This window comes from Psittacula echo (assembly GCF_963264785.1).
Source record: "Psittacula echo genome assembly, chromosome: 3".
NCBI classification, from domain to species: Eukaryota; Metazoa; Chordata; class Aves; order Psittaciformes; family Psittacidae; genus Psittacula; species Psittacula echo.
In genome coordinates this window covers 102,557,977-102,579,681 of record NC_137736.1, presented here as the reverse complement: position 1 = coordinate 102,579,681, position 21,705 = coordinate 102,557,977, and the positions used below count along the sequence as shown (strand labels likewise).

Here is a 21,705-nt window from a genome sequence, read left to right as displayed (position 1 = left end):
CAACATTCTGTTAAAAAATTAAGTGACTTAAGGAAACCAGAGTAGCTGCTTTATAGGTGAAATCTCCCAAGTTCTGGAGGGTTGGCTTCCAAAACTAGTCAATTTATTTCAGTGTAACGTCAAAGTTTGTTTTCCCACCAGTGTTATAAAACACTGATTTGATTTTAAGCTTTCTCCTTTATAAATTGGAAAAAAAAAAAGAAAAAACAATCCCCTCTGAAACAGTTTTGTACTGTGGGGGGAGCAAGTCTCAGGACTGTGGAGGGGCTGATGTGCCTCTTTTCCTTTTACTTTTTGAGTGGCTGCCTGAATGCTGTTGCTGCTGCAGGTGAGCTGTTTGTGCCGCTGCTGCTGCCATAGCCATTTGATGCTGCAAGAATCGCAACTGCTGCCGTGAAGGAGAAGGGGGAGAAAAAGCTTGTTAGTGTTGACAATGAAGCTTTGTTTCACATCAGGAAGAATGAGGAAGGGGTGTGGAATAAAAGGAAAAGAAAACAGAAGAGGAAGCACCAGGTTGACAAAGGGAATACACTGTGTGCTGGGGCAATGAGTACAGTCAAGCAGCACCAGTGGCACAGAAGCCTGCTGAGGGCATTTCTAACATTTCACATGTGTTCTTGGCAGCTTTGTTTCTTTGCCCTTTCTCTCCATCGCAGTAACTGCAGTAACTCAGCAACTTCAATGAATGTTTGGGTTACATAGTATATTTTAATGTAATACCTTCTCAGGGTATGCATTGTACATATTTTCTACATGTATCACAAAGAGGAGGCTGTGTGCTAAAAATGTATTACCATTTTTTCATAAAGCAGCTGAACAACAGAGTGCTAAAGGAATGCTTGGCCAGAGCTGTCACTCCCATGTACTGACCACAGCAGTGCTAAGCTCAAAACTTATATTGACCAATATAAGCTCATTTAGGTGTGTGCCACAAGCACTCCTTGAATGTTAGCAAATCAGGAAGGTGGATAGCTTAAATGAATAAAAATAAATTCAGTGCTCCAAGCTGAGAATCAGATTTTAAATCTTCCATGATAGTTTGCAAAATTCATGGGGTTTTCATTTGCCAGACCATAAGGACATTAGTTTTAGAAGTCAAAATTGGGTAATTTTTTTTTTGTTTGGAGCTGAGAATTGTATTTTTTAAATTATTATTTTTTTAAAACAGAGTGAAGTTGCTGGATTACTTGTATCTGTTGCTGCTGCTGCTGCAAGGCTTGTTGTTGTTGCTGTTGTAAGGCAGAAGAGAGCTGGAGTCTCTGCTGAGGAAGGCTTTGCCCAGGTCTGTTCACAGCAGAGCCAAGCTGAGACAACACTAAGAAAGGAGAAGGGGAGAGCAGGCAGGTCAAAGAGGGCAGGTTGAGTTTGGCAGGGTCAGGGAAGGAAGACATAGGAATAGAGTGTAACAGAAAAGAGGGATCAAGAGGATTAGTTTCAGAGTTAAATTGGAAACAGTGCAGAATAACCATGATCTACACACTCTGTTAGTTAGAACATAATTAGATTATGAAGTGCTTGTGGAGACACAGAGGTTTCTCATATTGGATGTTAAGCACACAGTTAAAGACATGTTCCTCAATGAAGTCTGGCATGGAAGCTCTCTGTATTTTCTTTTTGTATCAAGTGTGATGTTCATGTGATATCAATTTCCTACACTTAACTGCCAAACAAAGCAGAAAAGTGCATGCTTTGAAGTATTTCTTATATAATTCATGTGCTGACAATAAATAGTAAATTGTTCTGATGTAACATAAGACTTCTTTAAGACCAAACTTCATCTCAGTGTGAATTTACTGACATACACACTTCACCACACCAGGAGGCTCAGCAAGCACATACCTGTGGCTTGAGGTTGCACAAAATTCCCTACTCCGGTCAGGTTTATTACAGCAGCTTGTTGGGCAGATAATGCCTGATCTTGAGTAGATGGACCTTGGTCAGAGCCCTAGCAAAAATGAAAAGCTTGATCCTTATTACCAAACTTTGGTAACAATGAGAAAGTAAATAAAGCCAGTGTGAAGGCAAACTTTTGAAGTGCCACTTAAAACCATTTAATTCTACATCTTCCAGTGTGTATAGATACAGGCTATGATGTAGTCACTACTAAAGTAAAACAAACAGATGATGAATGCCCCAAACCAGCTCCATTTTGGCAGAAATGGTATAATGCCTGTCACGCAGCAGAAATCCCATGTAGTTGTAAACTTCCCTACAGCCAGCAGAGACTACAGTTCATGGTTGTAATCTTATGACAATATCCTGTCCCACTGCCAACCCCAGTCTTCAGGTGACACCTGAAACCATCCATGTGCAAAGGTCTCTGTCAGTCAAAATGTGCCAAGTCTGAAGCTTACATTCACATGTTCACATTGTGCCACACACTCCTTGAATTCATAAATAATACAAACCCTGCTTTTAAAATTTTATTTTCAGAACAGAATCGTTCTCACAGTAATCATTCAAATGGAATTACTGTAGTCTGACCTAGTGTCTACTGAAGTCAAAGGGTACTGAATTATGACCTCTTCTATAACTTAAATTGTGCATTGATTCAGAAGTGGGGAAATAAAGTATTACATATGCAAGTCAAGCAAGCTGCATGGTTTATCTGTCAGAAAATAAAACCGTTTGAGCCGGTGCATTCCCAGAGTTGCAATGCTTCTTCAGAATAACCGTATGAAATAATGCCACTAAGACCTAAGTAAATTTGACCAAAAGACTACACATTAAGAAGACATCATAATCTTGATGGAGATAACTAAGAATGTCACAACCAACATTTGGAGAAAACTCATAAATACGAGATGACAACATATATATTCTGCTTGCAGCACAGAAAACTGCTAGTCTTTTTGGGCATAAGTTTTTTCCACAAAGCACCTGGACTACAGCACTATGAGCACCCACGCATCTGTCCTTTGTGAAAGCTAAGAAATTGAGTATTTGTATGAGCTCATTTTAGCTCATGCCCTAGTTCTAGTCTATAATGTGTGGTAAGAGAGAAGTTCCTTAGGGCAAGTCAGCCAATGTAGAGAGATAGTTCTTCTGGAGGAAACCATTCTGTCACGTGAAGAACTAGGCTCACATCGTCTTTTTTGTAAATGCTCTTGAAAGTTGAATGTCTCAAAAATAAAACCCAATAGTATGAGCTTGCATGATTTCTTTTTAGTAGTTCAAATAGTAACTGACATTTCTATTCTGCGAACAAATCCCATTAAACTGTCCCACATTCCAGAATAAGGCTTGTGATACAGGAGACTATACGCCATACAAATATTAGAAAGAAGTATCTCATTTATGACCAGTCTACAGCAGAATGAACAAAATTATCATGATAAACAGAGTATCCAGTAGAGTCTATTTGGCAAACAGAAGTCTGGTAAACATGTCTGGAAAGACAAAAGCTAGAGACCACGAAAGCAGAGCAGCTACTTCTCCCAAATTGCTGCATTAGTGCTGGTAAAGGTTTTTAGGCACAGGTAGAACCAACCACTCCAAAGTCTGTCATTTTGACAACAGGCAGATCAGTCTCTTTCAGGACTTCAGACTTCTTCAGTGATTAAAGCCTTTAATGCTACTTACAGGCAGCGGTAGCAAGTGTCTTAAGATTACAGCTTTAAAGCCAACTGGTACTTCCTCTGGTGCAAAGAGAACTGGTGTTGAACTACCGCGGTGAGGATCGTAAGCCAACTCACAGCAGTGTAAGTAAGAATTTGTACTTACTCCATAGTTATCCCGATTATGGTTTTAATGTGTTTATCTGATATATCTCTACATCAGCTAGTTATAAACAGGACAACACTAAGCTGATTTTACACCTCTCATACACTGAGCTGGCTCTCTTTATGCTAGAGTTAGTGCTTAGCCAGTTGTTTTGTTACAGCTCTGATACAGGATACAAATAATGGAGAATAACCCAGCTCCAGCCATGGCAACAAAGCCGCTGCAGTCTCTGCAGATTAAGAAGGGTTTGGAGGAAGACTTTCCTCCCCTCTGCTTCAGATCTACTGGGTAAAGGCTCATTTACTTGTGGAGATGCGGAGAACAGAAGACACTGTTTGATCCATGCACCCCAGGCTGAGGGCTGTTAGCACACACCTGTTCTCCCTGTTGCTGAGGACTACAGGTTATAGGCTGCTGAGATTCTTGCTGTGGAGAAAACTGTGACAGTGGCTGCTGCTGGAGTGGGTTAAAAGTAAGTGAACCACCTGGAAGCTGTTAAGGATTAAAAACAAAAGGCATAATTCAATCAAACTGCTGAGTTTCTCACTGAGGATAAACATGATATTGATAATGATGTACTCCTTGGAGGTTTGGCTTTGGTTCTGTTTGTTGTTTCTAAGTTTGGGTTTGTTTTTTTTAATCCTTTGAAATAAATCAGTTTACAATTGCTGCTGTTTGTGAAAAAGCCTTATGCTCAGAATACAAATTATAGCAAGATATTTTCACAGGAAAATAGAGTTTTATTATTTATATTCCGAAAATGTAAAGGTTAGGCTTCAAAAGCACTGTATATTGTTTTCCCTTTTGGAATATTCCACTGAATTTTAATAGAGCTTCCAGTCAATGAACTGCAAGGTCTAATGCAAAAAGCAAAACCCCAACCAAACAATGCTTGAGTGAAACAGTCTTGATTCCTTCCCCTTTTCTCAGCTTTAATTGCACTGATTTCAGGCAAATTATTCTTGGCTAATATGAGTGGCAGAGGTAGCTTGAAAGGATGTACTTCAATGTGGAATGACACATACAAAATACACACATATTTAGTTTTACAGAAGAGCTCTACCCTGGTGTAACTGCCTCCTGTGCCTGCCCTTTTCCATGTTTCTGGAGTGAGTACAGGAGTGGGAGGAGAAGTATAGCTGATCTTTTACTGGTATTAATGTTTTAAAGCATAGTGCAATACTTGTAGAATGCTGAAACTGCATCTACAGCTGACTTCAAGATCCAGGATCTCCAGCTGGTTCTAGAAACACCCTGTTCTCCTTTCAAATGGAACTGTGACATAATAAGGAACTTTTGCTCATGTTTGTACTTCTATGGATGCTTAGTGGAAAGAAAACATTTACAGACCTTCTAAACTCCATATATCTTATATGAACTTCTATTTCTGTTACCAGAAGCTCTTTAAAGCTATTAATTACTGAACCCACCTGTGCATGCTGAGCTTGGCTTTTAGGCATTATATGTGTAACCCCTGATTCTACTGTAGTTTTGTACTTTAAAAATAACAATTTCAGTTTAAAGAATGATTTTCAATAAAAGTGTAGGTGAATCTTGAAAATAAAAGATTGTATTTTAGGATTAATATCTTGAATTCAAATGTCAGCATGTTTAGATTATTATTGAGAACTAGCTGCTTTGTTACAAGCTAGGAATATGATTTCCACTTAGTATCTTTATGGAAGTAGCTATCTTGCTTATTCTAAGCATTTTAAATAAGCAATTAAAATTTGCAGTAAATGGTTTGTCCAATCAACTGGCTTCAAAAAGACCAGGGTGGGGGGCAATGCAGTACTAAACATGTCTCTAAAGAAATACAGGAAATTATCATTGTGTCCAAGTATATCAATTACCTGTAGAAGATTTAAGGGCCGAAGATTTGATGCATTTTTCAAACCAAAGGGGCTGCCTGTTAAAGAAAACATCTTTTTATTAGTAGGAACTCTTCACTTAACTACATTTGTGTATTGCAATTAAGAGCCCTTTCCACTGGGATTATTTCTAAACATGTGGAAGTTGGAAAACTGGCTTACTGTATACTTAATACAATGCTGTATTTTCTGTAATGCTGGTGAGTTCATAGTTATCCAGATTCAGATTTACAGAGAGCTGACTAAACAGAAAGAAATGTGTATTACTACTAAACCCTGTACCTGTAACATATAACCTGTTCATGCATTACACAAAGGTGAATGTGGAGAATATCGCAGCAGTTATTTTTCAGTTATTCTTCTTCTGGCTTTAAAACATTTTACTGTTTGTACAGTAAATCGAGAAATGTCCAAGGGCTCAATGAAGTAACAGGCTCTCAGTCTCTCAATCACTAACAGAAAACAATTCCACTCAAAATCTTAGCACTTGCCCACTCGTCCAAGGGCTTCTGGCAAGACGTATCTGACTTCCCTGCCCATGGCAGGGGGGTTGGAACTAGATGATCTTAAGGTCCTTTCCAACCCTAACTATTCTATGATTCTAGAACTTTTAGCATTATTCCGCATGGCACTCTTCTAAGCTACGCTAAAGAAAGATTTACGTGTGGTAAGCGATGAGGTGGGTAGAGAACTGATACAAACTCTCCAGTAAAACAGTGTCTGTCAAAAAGAACTCCCAAAAGGTCTTCCACAGACCTTGCTCAGTTCACTACTTCCATCTGTTATGTGGGTGACAGCACAGCACGTAAAAATCTGTGACATCAAACTGATAAAGGTTGATAGTGTTTGAAAGGACAGAATTAGAATTAAAGGTGATCCTAGTGAATTAAAGAAAGGATCCAAAATTCAGTAACACTGAATAAAAAAAAGACAAAGGAATGAATACAAAATTGTAACTAGCTTTGTGTATGTACAGCAAGAAAGGACATAAGAAGTTACAGTAAGTCACACACATATCCAAACCATCCATATCACAAACTATAGAACACACAAAAGAATCTTTTCATACAGTTTACATTTATAAATAACTCACTATAACTCACTGTCACAAGATGCTGTTGAGTCCAAAAATATAAATGGATTCAAAAACCAAATAGATAAATCCACAAACTAGAAGTCTAGCATGGGATATTAAGCACAAAGATCCATGTCAATAGTCTTTAGCTGAGAATGTCTCAAAGCTGTAGATTTCCACAAGAGGAACAGGTTGTATACAAGGGATATTTTACTTCACGCTTCTGCCTCATCTTAAGCTCTCCTAAGTATCCTCTAATGGCAACTGTCAGAGACAGAATATAAACTGGATGGATTTTTGGCCTAAACCAGTAATGCCATTCTTATGTTAATATAATGCTGTTGCAAAAAACATAGATAAAAAATAGGCAGACCTCATTTGGGAAAATGTTAACAGGAATGTTGTGAAAGAGATGAGATGCATTTATTCTGCTGTGCTCCACAGTGGTAAATCAGCCAAGCTCAGGCTTATGTCCAGTTTTGGTTATCACATTTTAAGAAGGATGTAAGCAAATTGGACAGTCTAGAAGAGAGTGACAGATTATGAAAGGTTTGAAAAGTACAACCTAGCAGAAAGAAAAGACAAATGTGGGACATGACAGCACGTTTGATACTTAGCAGGTGAAGAGAAAGGGTGAACAACTATTTTTAATGTCTGCAAGGAATAAGAGGAAAAAAAAATAATTTAAATTGCTATTAAGGAGATGCACTGTAATCAGAATGAAACATTTTGTGTAGATGAACTACTCGAAACAGCCATCAAGAAAGATAGGAATCTTCTTTAGTGAAGGCATTTAATCAGTTTATACAAACATTGGTTCAATGTGTTTTAGACAGATTGACCCTGTTTCAGCATAAATGATGGATATCCTGAAGTCTCTTCTATCATTCTGATTTCATAATCATACATTAGTTTTTATTTCTTGTATATTCAGAAAAAATAAACTAAAATTTAAAATCCTGCTTTAATGAATATTGAGGCATAGAGATTTATATAGTCATATGTGAAGGCAATAAGGAACTGATTAATTGTCCTACTAGAACTGGAACATGTTGCCCAGAGAAGTTGTGGATTCCCCATCTTAGGAAGTGTTCAAGACCAGGTTGGACTGGGCTTTGAACAACCTGGTCTAGTGGGAGGTATCCCTGCTCATGGCAGGAGGGTGGAAATGGGCAATCTTTAAGGTCCCTTCCAACCCAAACCATTCTATGATATCTATAATAATAAAGCTGTACCAAGGACAGAATAAAATACTTTGCACATTTAAAAAGTGAGGCCTCTATGTCATGCCTTTTTTTCTAGCAGTCAACAAATTCCAAATTCATATGCAACTTTGATATTATCTCAAACTTCCTAGTGAGCATACCAAACAATCCAGGTTTAGAGTATGTTTCCCCACTCTAGCTCCTCAAAAATCTATCTAAAGCATAGCCTACACTTTGAACGCAAAAATAAACACGTTGCTCCTGAGCTCCAGCCATCAAATACACAATCTATCCACACAGTGGCTACTTTTATACACTGTACTCACAATATGTTTTCACGCTGTCCCTATCTGTAGGGTGGCTTACCAACTTATGCACTAACCTGCTTGAGAGGCAGACTGCATTGCAGCAGGCAGCGCATTTGGTACCAGACCTCCTGATGGTAAAATGCCACTCAGATTTATACCTGCAGGGGCTATAGCACCAGTGTTGCACCCCAACATAGGGTTTGAACCACTCATCAGTGTCTGCGCTCCACTGTAGAAGAGGAAAGACAATGCATCAAACCCAAGTGGTACAAGTAGATCTGAGTAATTAAAAGTTTTGCCCTGTCTCATGACAAGTAATTTAACTGTTTGCTGTACACGGGATTATGAATAAGGCATAAAGGCAGCTTAAAAAAATCATTATGCTTAGGGCATAACCAATACATAAACCCGTATTCTCAGGATATACACTTTTTCCCCCTTTGGTATAATGTACAGAAAATAAAACACACATGGTTCTTCTAGAAATACTGAAATATTGTCAGTCTTCAAAGTAGTTGAACTATCATTAACAAAAAGTTACGGAACAAGTTTATGTTTTCTTTTTGAATAAAAAAATCTAATTAATCAACGGTGATCAACTGCTGAACACTTTGGATGAGTAACTCAAGTGTCCGATACTTGCACTGAAGAACACCATCTGTCTTACACTGGCCAACTTCTATTGATCACAGAATTTTATTTAGTCTAAAAAGCAGTTCACATTATAACACACAATCTATTTCGGACAGCAGCAGTTACTGGTTTTTTCTTTTTTTAAACCACAAAATGAGTTGTAAGGATCAAAGAATGTTTAACCTCAATGTTAGACCAAATTCTTAGAAACCAGATTTGTTGTTCTCTCATTTTTTACCTTTCATTCATAGGCACTTTAGTACCAAATCTCTTTCAATTTTTAGAGTTGTCTACCTATGATACTTCATCTCCTCTTGGATTAATAAAAATGTTTTTAAAATTCATGAGAAAAAACCTCAGAAAGTACTCAAACTGAGGTTAAGTCTTACAAAATCAAACTATAGACATCCAAAAAGCTGAAAACAATACGTCTTTCTTAATATATTCTTATAGTAGGTGCCTTATATTTAAGAAGTACAAATAGTTTCTCACGGCTTTTGACTTCATAATTACAAAGTGAACAACCTTTTTGGATTGCAGATTCTGAAAAATATCTATCCCACTGGATGCTGGACAGTCCTGTATCACTCCCACCCTCCCCACCCCAACAACCAACGTTCCCAGGGCAAATTAAAAACCATCAGAACTTACCACACAGAGCCCACTACATTGATGAAGTTAAGTCCTGCAGGGTTTGCCATGACCTGGGTGGATGTTGTTCCTGTAGTAATGGATGTTACCATGGTGGAAAGAGGAATGGTCATTACAGGCAGTGCCTGGCTCAGAGACATCTGCTGCTGAGCAAACGGGGTTAACAAAGTGGGCTGAGGGGTGAAGCCTGAATCTTGGGGAGTAGGGGTGGCAGAAGGGGTAATAGGAGTTGAGCTCTGAGCACCAGGAGGGTGTGGGGTCGATGAAGGGGTGTTGGTTGGAGTAGGAGTAGATGGTTTAGGAGTTCCAGACCCTGCTCATTGAGAAAAATAAAAAATGCTAGTTTGTTATAAAAGGCCAGCCTTTCTGTATAATAAGGTTAATGGAATGTTATTTAGCACTGACAATTTGTTCCATTTTTTCAGACTGCAAGTGTTAATTTCTACATGACAATGAGTGTTGCAGCACATACTCATTGTTAAGGATGCGGCATAATCACACAGAAAACCCACTCTCCATGCTTAATTCCTGAAGCTATACACCACTTTGTATCCTCCATTAAGGCCTCCCATATTTTATCGCACATTAAGTCCTAACTCCATTCAGAAATACTTAAATTAGAACAGTTTCTTAGTGACCATTTTCATGTAATTAATGGTTTTGTCCTAAAACGTTAAACATACAGTCTATATGCACTGCCTGCACAATAGCATTGTGTTAAAAACAAATCATGGAAAACAACGGATTCAACAAAGAACATGTACTACTGCAATAATCATGGGGTTTAGCTAAGTTTCCTGAGAGAGTTAAACTTCCATTTGCCAAATTTTGACCAAATAAAAATATTTTTAAAAAATATTTAAGAACCAGAGGATAATACTGCATCTTTAAAAGTTAATGTGTAATTCCTTCTGCTTAAATGTAGATTGCATAGCTATAACTCGTTGTGGAAGCAGTAAGCACAGTTTATCAATAGAAAAACAAAAAACCCCAAAAGCTTGAGGTGTTTTTTTTTTTTTTTGTTTGTTTGTTTTAATGGGCTTTATTTAGCTTTCATGTCCTGTAGCAAGAAAGGAAGTAAATGTGAATGTTGTGACCAGAGCCTTAAAGTAACAACTGTGTGCAGCAGATTTACACAATTCATAACACTAACATAAAAAACAGAGTCAATATGTTAGAAGAAAACTTTTATAAGTTTTCTTTTTTTCTCTGTGCAAAACAAGAAGGCAGAAAAATTACACCTTTTGAGCTATCCAGATTTTAAATTATTTAATGCAAAAAGTGTATTATAATACTGTGCAGAATACTGGAATGTGCAGTATACAATTATTCATAAAAACCTGAAAAAATGCAGCTATGGTTTCTCATTGTACAAGTCTGTTCTTGAAATGTCTCAAGACACATACATATTTTAAAAGGTGTTTATTATCTATACCTATGATTGTAATGATCCTGTCAGTGTTAATAATAATATTTAAACTAGGATGTAACTTACTGGAATTTACATTTTAACACCTGAGAATATGGTGCTATCAGCAGCAGCATCACCACCACACTTGTAATCAGCAATGATTTGTAAAACAGTGCAGGAGTGTTTTTAAAAAATCGTCTTATTGTTTATTGTATCACCACCTTGGGACTGATCAGATTATATACATACATAGAGATACAACTGCACCAGCTCCTATAACATTTAAAAATGCTTCAATTATGTAAAGGCAAACTGATCTAACATACTGTTTTTACACTGGAGGAAAAAAGCTACACTTTGGAATTTTATCTCATCACATCATCTACCAGCCTTTCATAAATGAGGAGATCACACTAATTGCATAAAATGTATTAAAACGTATACACAGAGGGTGCATACATATATACAGAAAAAACGAACACAGTTACAATAAACATAAAATACATACAGTGAACAAGAGACCTGCCTAAGGCTGCACAACTTATACAATTTAGGGTACACTGTACACTTAAGTATCATCATTCCACAGGTTAAGTAGTTTATCTCAGGAAGCATTTATGCAAAAGCCTAAGATTTAATGGAGAATTTAGGTCGTGACTCACTTTGTGAAGAGCTTGCAGGAGACATAGCAGCTGGAGAGAGCATGCTAACTTGATTAAGATCCATAGATTGTTTCCGAGAAAGACCAGGAGGCTTAGAAGGAGGAGGAGGAGTTGGGGATTTCAGATGGCCACTTGACTGTTGTGGACTAAAAATATTACCTGAAAAAGCATAAATAAAATACATTATTGTTCTGTGAGTAGATGTTAACTTGAGTATTGTTAGGATACAATTTTGTGAACAATATAATCAGAAATTAAAAAAAAAAATATGCTTTTTTCACAGATAAAAAAAGAAAATAAATTAGTATCTTAATTAAACCATTATTAAAGGGATATGATGTCATTTTACAACAGGCAGAACACATAAAAAGGAGATGCCCAAGTCAATAAGTAATTACCTGAAGAGCTACTTCCTGAACTTGAAGGTAATTTGATAGGAGGAGGTCGGTGTTTTACACCTTTCCCCAATACTGAAGACTGAACAGAGCCTGATATACTTTCTGGCTGCTAGGAGGAAAGAGAAATTAACACTACCACAGCAATAATGTGAACTTCCACATATTTGACAGAAAAGACAATTCAATTAATTTGTATTAAAGATTTTTCAGCCATGACAAAATTACCCTCAAACATTTCAGATTTTTATTTATGTATTTTAGAAACTTAACCTATGACACATTCTCTTTAGATAAAATGCTTACCATCAAGAAGCAGGTTGAAAATGCAGGTAAAATTTAAACTAAGAAAAAATAATAATAAAAAAAAATTAAGGCGTTTCTCTTGTTTCTGCAATTCTGAAATCCCTCCTAGTAATTTTCACAAACGCACACTGACAGATGCACTGTAAGTAAAAGGACAATTTGGTCTTACTTGAAAAATTACGTAATTTCATTTATTCACCATCTGTTTACATCTGCCATTTACAACCAAGATGTATTTAGAGAACAGGATCAGATTTCCTGTAGTACATTTAAGTTCAAAGAGTACATTTAAGTTCATTCAGGAAAATTCTGAATGCATGGAAGTCAATATACATTTTCCCATTGACTTCTACAGGATCAGAACCTCACTAACATTTTCAGAGGAAAGGTGCTCCTTTTTTGTTTGTTCTTATGACCTACTTACCAGGCTGTTTGAACATAAATAACTTCAGCTAATCAAATCTGTATTTCTGTGTCACCCACAACAGACCCCAAATCCATAATTTCAATAGCTGACACCATCAAAACAGTGTTTTGATGAGCTGACTCAACAGTGAAACACATTTACAGTTAGTCTACATATATATTTACCTATAAAGCAGACATCCTGTAAACAAAAGTAGAACTGCTGAAACTAGAAAATGAGTCTGTCAGTACAGCGAATGGAATATTTCAATGCCGAAGCCTAAATTAGATGTGCATAAGGTAACAGAGCATTCAGCACTGTGCAGAACCCTTTTGGAGAGCTTAGCTTCTGCTGATTCTCAGTGATAAAAGACACTCCCTCTGTATGTTTCTAATTGCTTGCTTATTAAAAAAAGGAAAATTCTGAGGATAAATTTTCTACTATTATATCTCACTTTCTTTACTCTGAAAATAAAGACTAATGTCCAATTCAAAAGGGGACTAGATCATTAAATACAGTAATCTGAGGAACTCTGGTCTAGCTTTTGGTGGGGGCGTGGACAGCCAGACAGATGACTTCTAGAAGTATCCTTCCACCCCAAGTTATTCTATGGTTTTAATACATACACACAGATACATATATATACAAACGCACATGCACTTGTCTGTAGGTGTATACACACATGCAGAAACACTCATTCTTTTCTGCAACTGCTGGTCTCCGCATGCTGTTCTTCTGGCTGACACCAAGAGCTACCTCTTTCAGATCAATGTTGTTGCAGTTTAAAAGCAGTTATTTAGGGGAAAAATGTAGCAAAGAAAATAGCCCAACAGATACAAAATTCCTTTACTAGTTGGACCCCTAAATACAGTTCACTGCTAGAGTACTGAATCCGACCAACAAAGCCAGGAGCAGCAAGTGAAACAAAAGGCAGTGCCAACAGGCATGAGAATACAGGAATGCAGGAATTCCTACTGGATGTGTGCATATAAACACACGCTCTTTAAAGTTTTTGGTGTTGGGGTTTTTGGTGAGTATTTTCCTGATCACAGAATCACAGAATCCCAAGGGTTGGAAGGGACCTCAAAAGATCATCTAGTCCAACCCCCCTGCAAGAGCAGGGTAATCTAGAGTACATCACACAGGAACTTGTCCAGCCGGGCCTTGAATATCTCCAACGTAGGAGACTCCACAACCCCCCTGGGCAACCTGTTCCAGTGCTCTGTCACTCTCACAGTAAAGAAGTTTTCCCTGATGTTCACATGGAACCTCTTCTGCTCCAGTTTACACCCATTACCCCTTGTCTTGTCCCCAAAGAGAAAGTAATTTTAATAATTTCTGAAGGTAAAAGAAGTTCAGCTACTCCACCTGCTTCTATGCTTACTGACCTATAAAATATAACTCACAGCTGCATTTTACTATACTGCTCTGTGAAAGGTTCATATAAACCATGGGAAAATGCAAAACCTTGGATCTACCTATACCATACCTATACCATACATTGGGGGTTGGGGAGGGAAACACAAAGCTAAAAGGCACATTTGAACAGTGAAAACAAAAGTGCTTTCATCTAACTTTTCCAATATACTCACACTGAATGATTATGACAAAGCAAAAATTATTCTAATAATCAAGTGCAAATGAAAGAATTGTATGGCTTGATAAACTCACTTCCATTTCCTTCCCTGGAGAAAGATGACTAAGATTGACTGATCCACCCGAATTATGAAACATTTTCACAGGACATTTAGCTTCATTTTGTACTAACTCCTGATACTGGTTCACCACTCTGAAACAAACAATAAGAACAAAGAGATTAACAACGTTGAACTTCAAAGTAGATACATATATGTAAACATGTGATTGTGTATGTTGCACAGTCATACATGACATATTTTACACACAAGTGTATATATAGAGAGATTCACATATATAAAATATATAGATGTATCTTTATGTTCTTGGGCACTTTTCTTAGATTTATTCTGTTTCAAGTTTTCTTTTAATCATTGTCTCTTCCTGATACATATTTGGAGGAATATGTAAAACAGAACAGTTCCCAAAAGCAACTGCAGTTCTTCGGGATGTCAGTCAATAGGGATCCCATTCCCTTTACAAGGGTTGAGTATCTTTTATAAAGCTGTGTCCTCTCTGCTTATGCTCCCTGTGGAACAGTCAACCCTCCTTTAACTTGAGGCCTATGTCAGATGAGGACTCTGAAAGCAAGGGATAAATTAAGAGGTTCACATTGAACGCACATCCAAGAACCAGTTATCTCAGCAGAAGTGATCACTCTTCTTTGAGCACCAAGGCAGCTAGGTCTTATTCTACGAGACTAATAAGCTGTGATGCATTCAGGAATTTAAAGCATAAATAGCATCAGGCAAACAAGTTTAAAATACTGTTCTACCAAATCAAATACTACATCTCTACTAATCTGAAAGAACCAAGCTGAGGGAATGCTGTTCCACAAAACTGAGCAGAATACACAAAATGACCTCACATACTTGAAAAATCAAGCTGAAGACCTGCTGTCACTTATGCTCTGGCAGATTGAACCTCAGTGACAAACTGCAGGAATATTCCATTAGCTTACACCTAAATGCTATGAACTACACTTTATAGTGTAGTTCGTAGCAGCCTATGAACTGCTGCTCATAGCAGCCTTCCAGTATCTGAAGGGGGTCTATAGGGATGCTGGGGAGGGACTATTCATCAGGGACTGTAGTGACAGGACAAGGGGTAACGGGTTCAAACTTAAACAGGGGAAGTTTAGATTGGATATATAAGGAAGAAATTCTTTACTGTGAGGGTGGTGAGGCACTGGAATGGGTTGCCCAGGGAGGTTGTGAACGCTCCATCCTTGGCAGTGTTCAAGGCCAAGCTGGATGAGGCCTTGGGTGGCATGGTTTAATGTGAGGTGTCCCTGCCCATGGCAGGGGGGTTGGAACTAGATGATCTTAAGGTCCTTCCCAACCCTAACTATTTCTATGATTCTATGATTTTGGTATAGCACTGATTCAAGTATCTGTCATGTGACTAATGCAGGCATAAGCAAGGGCCCAAGACACACAGCAGAGGAAAGGCTGCAGTGTACATTTTTCAGCAATTTGATTTTAGACTGCCTTAAAGTGGTATCACAGTAATAAAACACTGTGTGCTCAAAAAGGTGGTCCTGCCTCCTTCCTCCTCTACTGTTTCTTCTTGTCCTAGTCCCTGAAACCCAACTGTTTATCCCGACAGAAGAATCCGTGCAATCCAGTAACAAACACGATTAGGAAATAAATCCCAGTTAAAACTAAACTGCTGTATTATTGTTTTAGTTTTCAGCCAACCAATCCCCCAATTCAGCTTGCAGCACAAACAGCAAAAGTCTTTATTAGCACAAAGGAGGAAGGAGAAAATATAAGCAAAGAGTTTCTTTATCAAAACTACCTATTAAAACGAATATTATTATTGATTTTTGACCAAATCAAGGACTCCCTGCCAGGCACATAAAGGGGGGGGTGGAAAAGAGATTGTTTTTTAAAGGTTCCGTGCTCATATGCACAAATGCAGGTATCTATGTGACGCATGAATATCCGAGGAACTACTTACTTTGCTGCTTGTTATCTGGCAGCTGCTACTCCTAATCATTCTACAACTAATATATACTGGAAAACTGTTTTGTTACTTGCTTCTCTAAGAAAGATGAATCAAGGCACGCACGACACACAAAAATAAGTTGTATACATCTTAAGTCCTAGATTACGCTTAAAAGTTCAAATTAACTACTTCCATGAATGCTAATTTACCATACAAAATGTCAAGATGAAATTCCTGCTAAGCGCTCTCAGAATTTTATTATTACCTGTGTAATCAGGAATAATTGTGCAAATTGCTAACAACATGCTTGAAATTTAGGTATAAACTGTATTCACATATTTGCTTTTTCTCCATTTTTCTTGCTTGCTAAATACAGAAACTGAACACTATATTCTACTTCTTATGATGATTAATTCCTCTTATTTCCTTCATCTGCTCTGCATCTGTTTCCATAACCATAATACTAGCAGTCATAACAGCTAGAAAGAACAAAATCAATTATTTGGCATCAAGCCATATGGTTATACATACTATATTAACTAACCTTTCAGCATCAGTCTTGGAACCAATAAGGAACCTGAAATATAAAATATAAAATACACTTTCAGTCATTAATTGGATTAAAAGAGTATGTTTTTATAACCACAAAAGTTCAAACAAACGTCAGTGCTGCTCTTCTTTCAGATCTGCTGAAAATATAGGAGATACTGTATTCATTTAATGGACTGGGTTATTATTTAGTACTTGAATTACAAATGCGGCTTCATAGCTACATATACAGCATACACAAAGAGTCTCCTCTACGAGTAAATTATTTACAAAAGGTAGAAAATGGAAGTTTCAGATTTTATACTTAGAAAAAAAAAAGGAAGAAACTGCTACACAATTGCTACTGTAAAAAGTACAAGGGAAAGGTTACGTATAAATACACATACCAACATGCTCACACTGAAACATAAACTTAAGTGTCCTGTATGTCAAAAACAGCCCCACTTGTAACATTCTAACAAACATTTCACTTCCATCGCTCAACTTCACTTAATGAAAGTTTGATACCTCATGATTCTCCAGAACTCCTAAATTAAGCATTTCCCTTTTGTATAACAGTTATGGCTTGCAAACTTGCTACTTTAGTGATTTTTTTTTTTTCTAAGCACAGAGCTTCTATCTAAAAAAAAAACAAAAAAACACCACTTTATTTTATAGTAGAACAACAAAAACATATTCTGAACCTTTCACTTTACATGACACAGATCCCTACTGAAGAAATACCCAAATTTTAATGAACTTCAACTGGCAATCACAGAATTGCTAGGGTTGGAAGGGATCTCTGGAAATCACCTGGTCCAAACACCAAATGTCTTAAAAATAATGGACTAGAGAAGTGATTTCCAAAAAAACCTGAAGCATTTAACACCTATAAATCCTTTTAATTCCCAACCTTACACAATTATAAGATAGCACTACTGTTCTAGGAAGATCAATACTAAGTATGTGTGCTGGTTTTGGCTGGGAGAGAATTTTCTCCACACTAGCTGGTATAGGGTAAGGTTTCCAATTTGTGCAGAGAAGTGTTGCTAATTCAAGGATGTTTTAGTTACTGCTGAGCAGTGCTTACACAGAGTCAAGGCCTTTCCTGCACCTCACTCCACCAGTGAGTAGCTCAGGGGTACACATGAAGCTGGGATGGGACACAGCCAGGACAGCTGACCCCAACTGACAAAAGGGATATTGCATACTATATGGTATCATTCTCAGCATATAAAGCTGGGGAAGGAAAAAAGTGGGGGACCTTTGGACTTACAGCATTTTGTTTTCCCAAGTAACTGCTATGCATGATGGAGCCCAGCTTTCCTGGAGATAATCAATGTCCTGGTTTCAGCTGGGGTACAGTTAATTTTCTTCCCAGTAGCTGGCACAGTGCTGTGTTTTGGCTTCAGTCTGAGAACAATGCTGATAACACACTGATGTTTTAGTTGTTGCTAAGTAGCGCTTACTCTGATCAAGGACATTTCAGTCTCTCATACTCTGACAGTGAGGAGGAGCACAAGAAGCCGGGAGGAAGCAGAGACAGGACATCTGACCCAAACTAGCCAAAGAGATGTTCCACATCACAGCACGTCCTGCTCAGTATATAAACTGGGGGGAGTCACCCGGAAGGAATTCATTGCTGCTTGGGTCAGACTGGATATCAGCAGCACGTGGTGAGCAGCTGTATTGTGCATCACTGCTGTCTGGTTTTGCGTTTGTTGTTTTCTCTCCCAATCTTTTTGTTATTTCCCTTTTTATTATTATTATTAGCCTTAGTATTATAATTTAATTATTAAACTGTTCTTATCTCAATCCACAGGTTTTACATCCCCCCAGTTCTCCTCTCCATCTCAGTGAGGATGGGGAGTGAATGCATGGCCGCATGGTACTTAGCTGCCAGCTGGGGTTAAACCACCACAGCCAAACACCTGCCTGCAGGTAGGAAGTGGTGAAAGCATTCCTTGATTTGCTTCGCTTGTGTATGCAGCTTTTGCTTTACCTATTAAACTGTCTATCTCAGGCCATGGGTTTTCTCACTTTTACCTTTCTAATTCTCTCCCACCTGCCAGAGGGTGGGGGGGGTGGTGCGAGGCAGGGGGAGACAGATGGTGGTGGAGTGAGCAAGCAGCTGTGCGGTGCTTAGCTGTCAGCTGGGATTAAACCACAGGAGTATAGAAACAAACAGTAAATACCTTAGTCTGGGGATAAAACATCCTGAGTATTAAGAAGATTTTAAAATTTTAATAAATAAGATAGGAGAAGGCTCAGGGGATACCTTATAGCAGCCTTCCAGTACCTAAAATGGGCCTACAATAAAGCTGGAGAGGGACTTTTCACAAGGGCCTGGAGTGATAGAAGAAGGGGGAATGGCTTTAAACGGAAGGAGGTAGATTTAGATTCGACATTAGGAAGAAGTTCTTTCCTCTGAGGGTGGTTGCCCTATCAGGGTTCCCCACAGGTTGCCCACAGAAGCTGTGGCTGCCCTATCCACAGCAGTATTCAAGGCCAGCTTGGACGGGGCTTTGAGCATCCTGGTCTAGTGGAAGGTGTCCCTGGCCCATGGCAGAGGGGCTGGAACTAGATAAGCTTTAAGAACCATTCTATGATTCTGTGAAAATCAAAATAACTTTTATTAACTAAAAAGTGCTCAGGCTTACTGATCTTTGTCTTATTGAAATTAATAGGGCCTATTCTGCTGCAGATTCCTCCATACAATCTGGTACACACAACAAAAAGAGCCAAGAAGAGTGAATTTTTGTACAACCACAGGCAATAATAGCAGACTCAAATAAATTCAAAAGGATGAAGCTTATTAGGAGCTCATGTTTTCCTTCATCCTTTATTTAGCCTGAATTTCTCTGCATAATGGTAAACATAATCAAGTCTTATATTTTTGCAGCATCAGGCTAATTCTGACAACAACCAAATTTATGAGTAACACTGAAAAAGAGTGCTAACAACGTCTCACAGTGTCTCCACAATTTGAGTGAGTTGTTTTTTTTGTTGTTGATGTTTTTTTATTTGGTTTTGGTTTTTACAATATGTCATTAATGTAAAAGCATATGCAGATTTAACATAAAAGTACATTTAAGACATGATGGTTGTTTGAATATAGTTTTTGTATCAGTTTGGTTTTGTTCATTAGCTGAATTTTTCAAATAAAACTTCGATTTCTAGTTCTGGAGTATTTTTATGACTGAAAATGAGAAAAAATGTTTGTCTTCCTTCATCTACCAGATCACAGCACAGTTTAAAAGAACATGTAACTTACTGTGATGGAGTTAATAGGTTGTCATTTTCTTCATCACCTTTGAGTGTCTGAATTTTACCGTAGTACAAAGGATTGCCAAGAGACTGAAAAATGGTCAGTTTTGTTTTTTGAAGCTGATTACCAATTTCACATTCAAACACATAATCATCTTTTATTTCCTAAAAAGACAGAATAACCAGGTAAGTCTTATGCAAGTAATAACAGAAAAAGACAGTAAAATATGCTAGTTCTATACAATACAGTAAGAAACACTCTATAGGAAAGTAACACTTTGTAAGAAAGGGTGCATTATACAAAATATAAGTGATTTCAGAAAAAATCTGAAGGGATGAGAAGAGTTTATCTTCTGTTACAAATACTAAACTATTGCAAAAACAAGACAGACTGAGTTTTTATATAAATTATGACGATGCCAAAACATTTTCCAAGTAAAATGTTGAATATTAAGGTCTATGGGAACATATTACTTTTTGCCAATATGAATCTACAAAGGCATCACGATGTTAATAAAGATAGTATCTTGCCTCTGAAATTGCAAAGAATTAATTAATTTATGACTAACTATATTAAACGACTACTTCTTACCAAATTACATATTTTATGCCAAAAATCTTAAGGTTCAACTTAAACATTGCAGAAAGTTTTTTAAGAGGTATTTAATATTACTTAATCTTTACAAATGTAACATTTTAACTGAAGCTCTTTCCCATCAGTCTTTGAGTATCTGAGTAATTTGTGGATCAGAGTTCTGTTTTCTGTAAATTATTATGCTTTCTTTACTATGCAGCAACAGCACATGTTACTTGAAAGATTAAAGTTGCTTTTCCTTGTATTTCTGGAAAACCTGAGGAAATTAAAAACCAATCACATGCATATTGCACTGTACGAAGTTACAAGTAACTGTAATAACCTTTCTATGTCCATATAAGTCATGGATGATGAAATTGGGGGAGGGAAGATTATTTCCTCATTACATTGATTTTGCTGAAATAGGAGGCATTTTAACTAGAGACAAAGAAATTTGGCCAAGGGCCTGAACTACTCACATGTGCTGGCCAGACAGTTGGTTGCGAGTCATCAGGCTTGATAGACTTTTCCACTTTGGCGTACTTCTCCACCTTAAAGAAAAATCAAGATATCAGAAAAGAAAGAACAATAGTTTTATTGGGCCAGAGTCAAACTAGCAAAGCCTTTTGTTTTTAACATGGCTGACATAATATTCTTAAAAAGTGAGTGCAAGAAACAGGCTATGAGAGCTTGATACTTCGTACAGCATCCCCACTTTGTGTTGCGCATTCAGAAAAAAGTAAATTGAGGAACCTTCAGGACTTTACATTTATTTTGTTACACCATATTTGCTATGTTAAACTTGATGAAAGTGTGAAACATGGCTTAAGACTACAGATTTAAATCACTGCCTGCAATGTGGAATGGTGTATTTGTTTTGCATGGTTTGTTCACACTGTTTATCCCATCCAAACTATCACATCACAATTGCAATGTATTCCAGTGTGGTTTAGCTTGTGTTTAGACCTCACAGTACAGAATAATTATTTAAAAACTTAAAGTTACTCCTATTTTTTAAAGGTCATTATTTGACATTGGATACTCGTTAGTCACTTCTTCACATAATACAATGTTCAATACTATTGCTATTAAGTGCTAATGGTAA

The 21,705-nt window shown here is 37.4% G+C and overlaps 1 protein-coding gene across 14 annotated transcripts in view; it reads right to left on the bottom strand.

Moving 5' to 3' along the window:
• Positions 1-41: 41 nt before the first annotated feature.
• Positions 42-21,705, bottom strand: part of SUPT20H (SPT20 homolog, SAGA complex component) — a 35,401-nt gene continuing 13,737 nt past the window's right edge. For 7 of the 14 annotated variants that reach the window (XM_080614393.1, XM_080614403.1, XM_080614405.1 and 4 more), the window contains 12 exons: positions 21,080-21,151; positions 20,034-20,191; positions 16,776-16,808; positions 14,318-14,435; positions 11,938-12,046; positions 11,540-11,698; positions 9,467-9,779; positions 8,257-8,411; positions 5,577-5,632; positions 4,099-4,215; positions 1,840-1,945; positions 42-388 (listed from right to left, as the gene is read on the bottom strand). In XM_080614393.1, the coding sequence (XP_080470519.1) occupies positions 288-388; positions 1,840-1,945; positions 4,099-4,215; positions 5,577-5,632; positions 8,257-8,411; positions 9,467-9,779; positions 11,540-11,698; positions 11,938-12,046; positions 14,318-14,435; positions 16,776-16,808; positions 20,034-20,191; positions 21,080-21,151 (1,497 nt within the window). In that variant the 3' untranslated portion in view covers positions 42-287. Of the gene's footprint in view, positions 389-1,187; positions 1,316-1,839; positions 1,946-4,098; positions 4,216-5,576; positions 5,633-8,256; positions 8,412-9,466; positions 9,780-11,539; positions 11,699-11,937; positions 12,047-14,317; positions 14,436-16,775; positions 16,809-20,033; positions 20,192-21,079; positions 21,152-21,705 lie in introns of all 14 variants that reach the window. The other 7 variants (XM_080614397.1, XM_080614401.1, XM_080614395.1 and 4 more) reach the window with 7 other exon arrangements.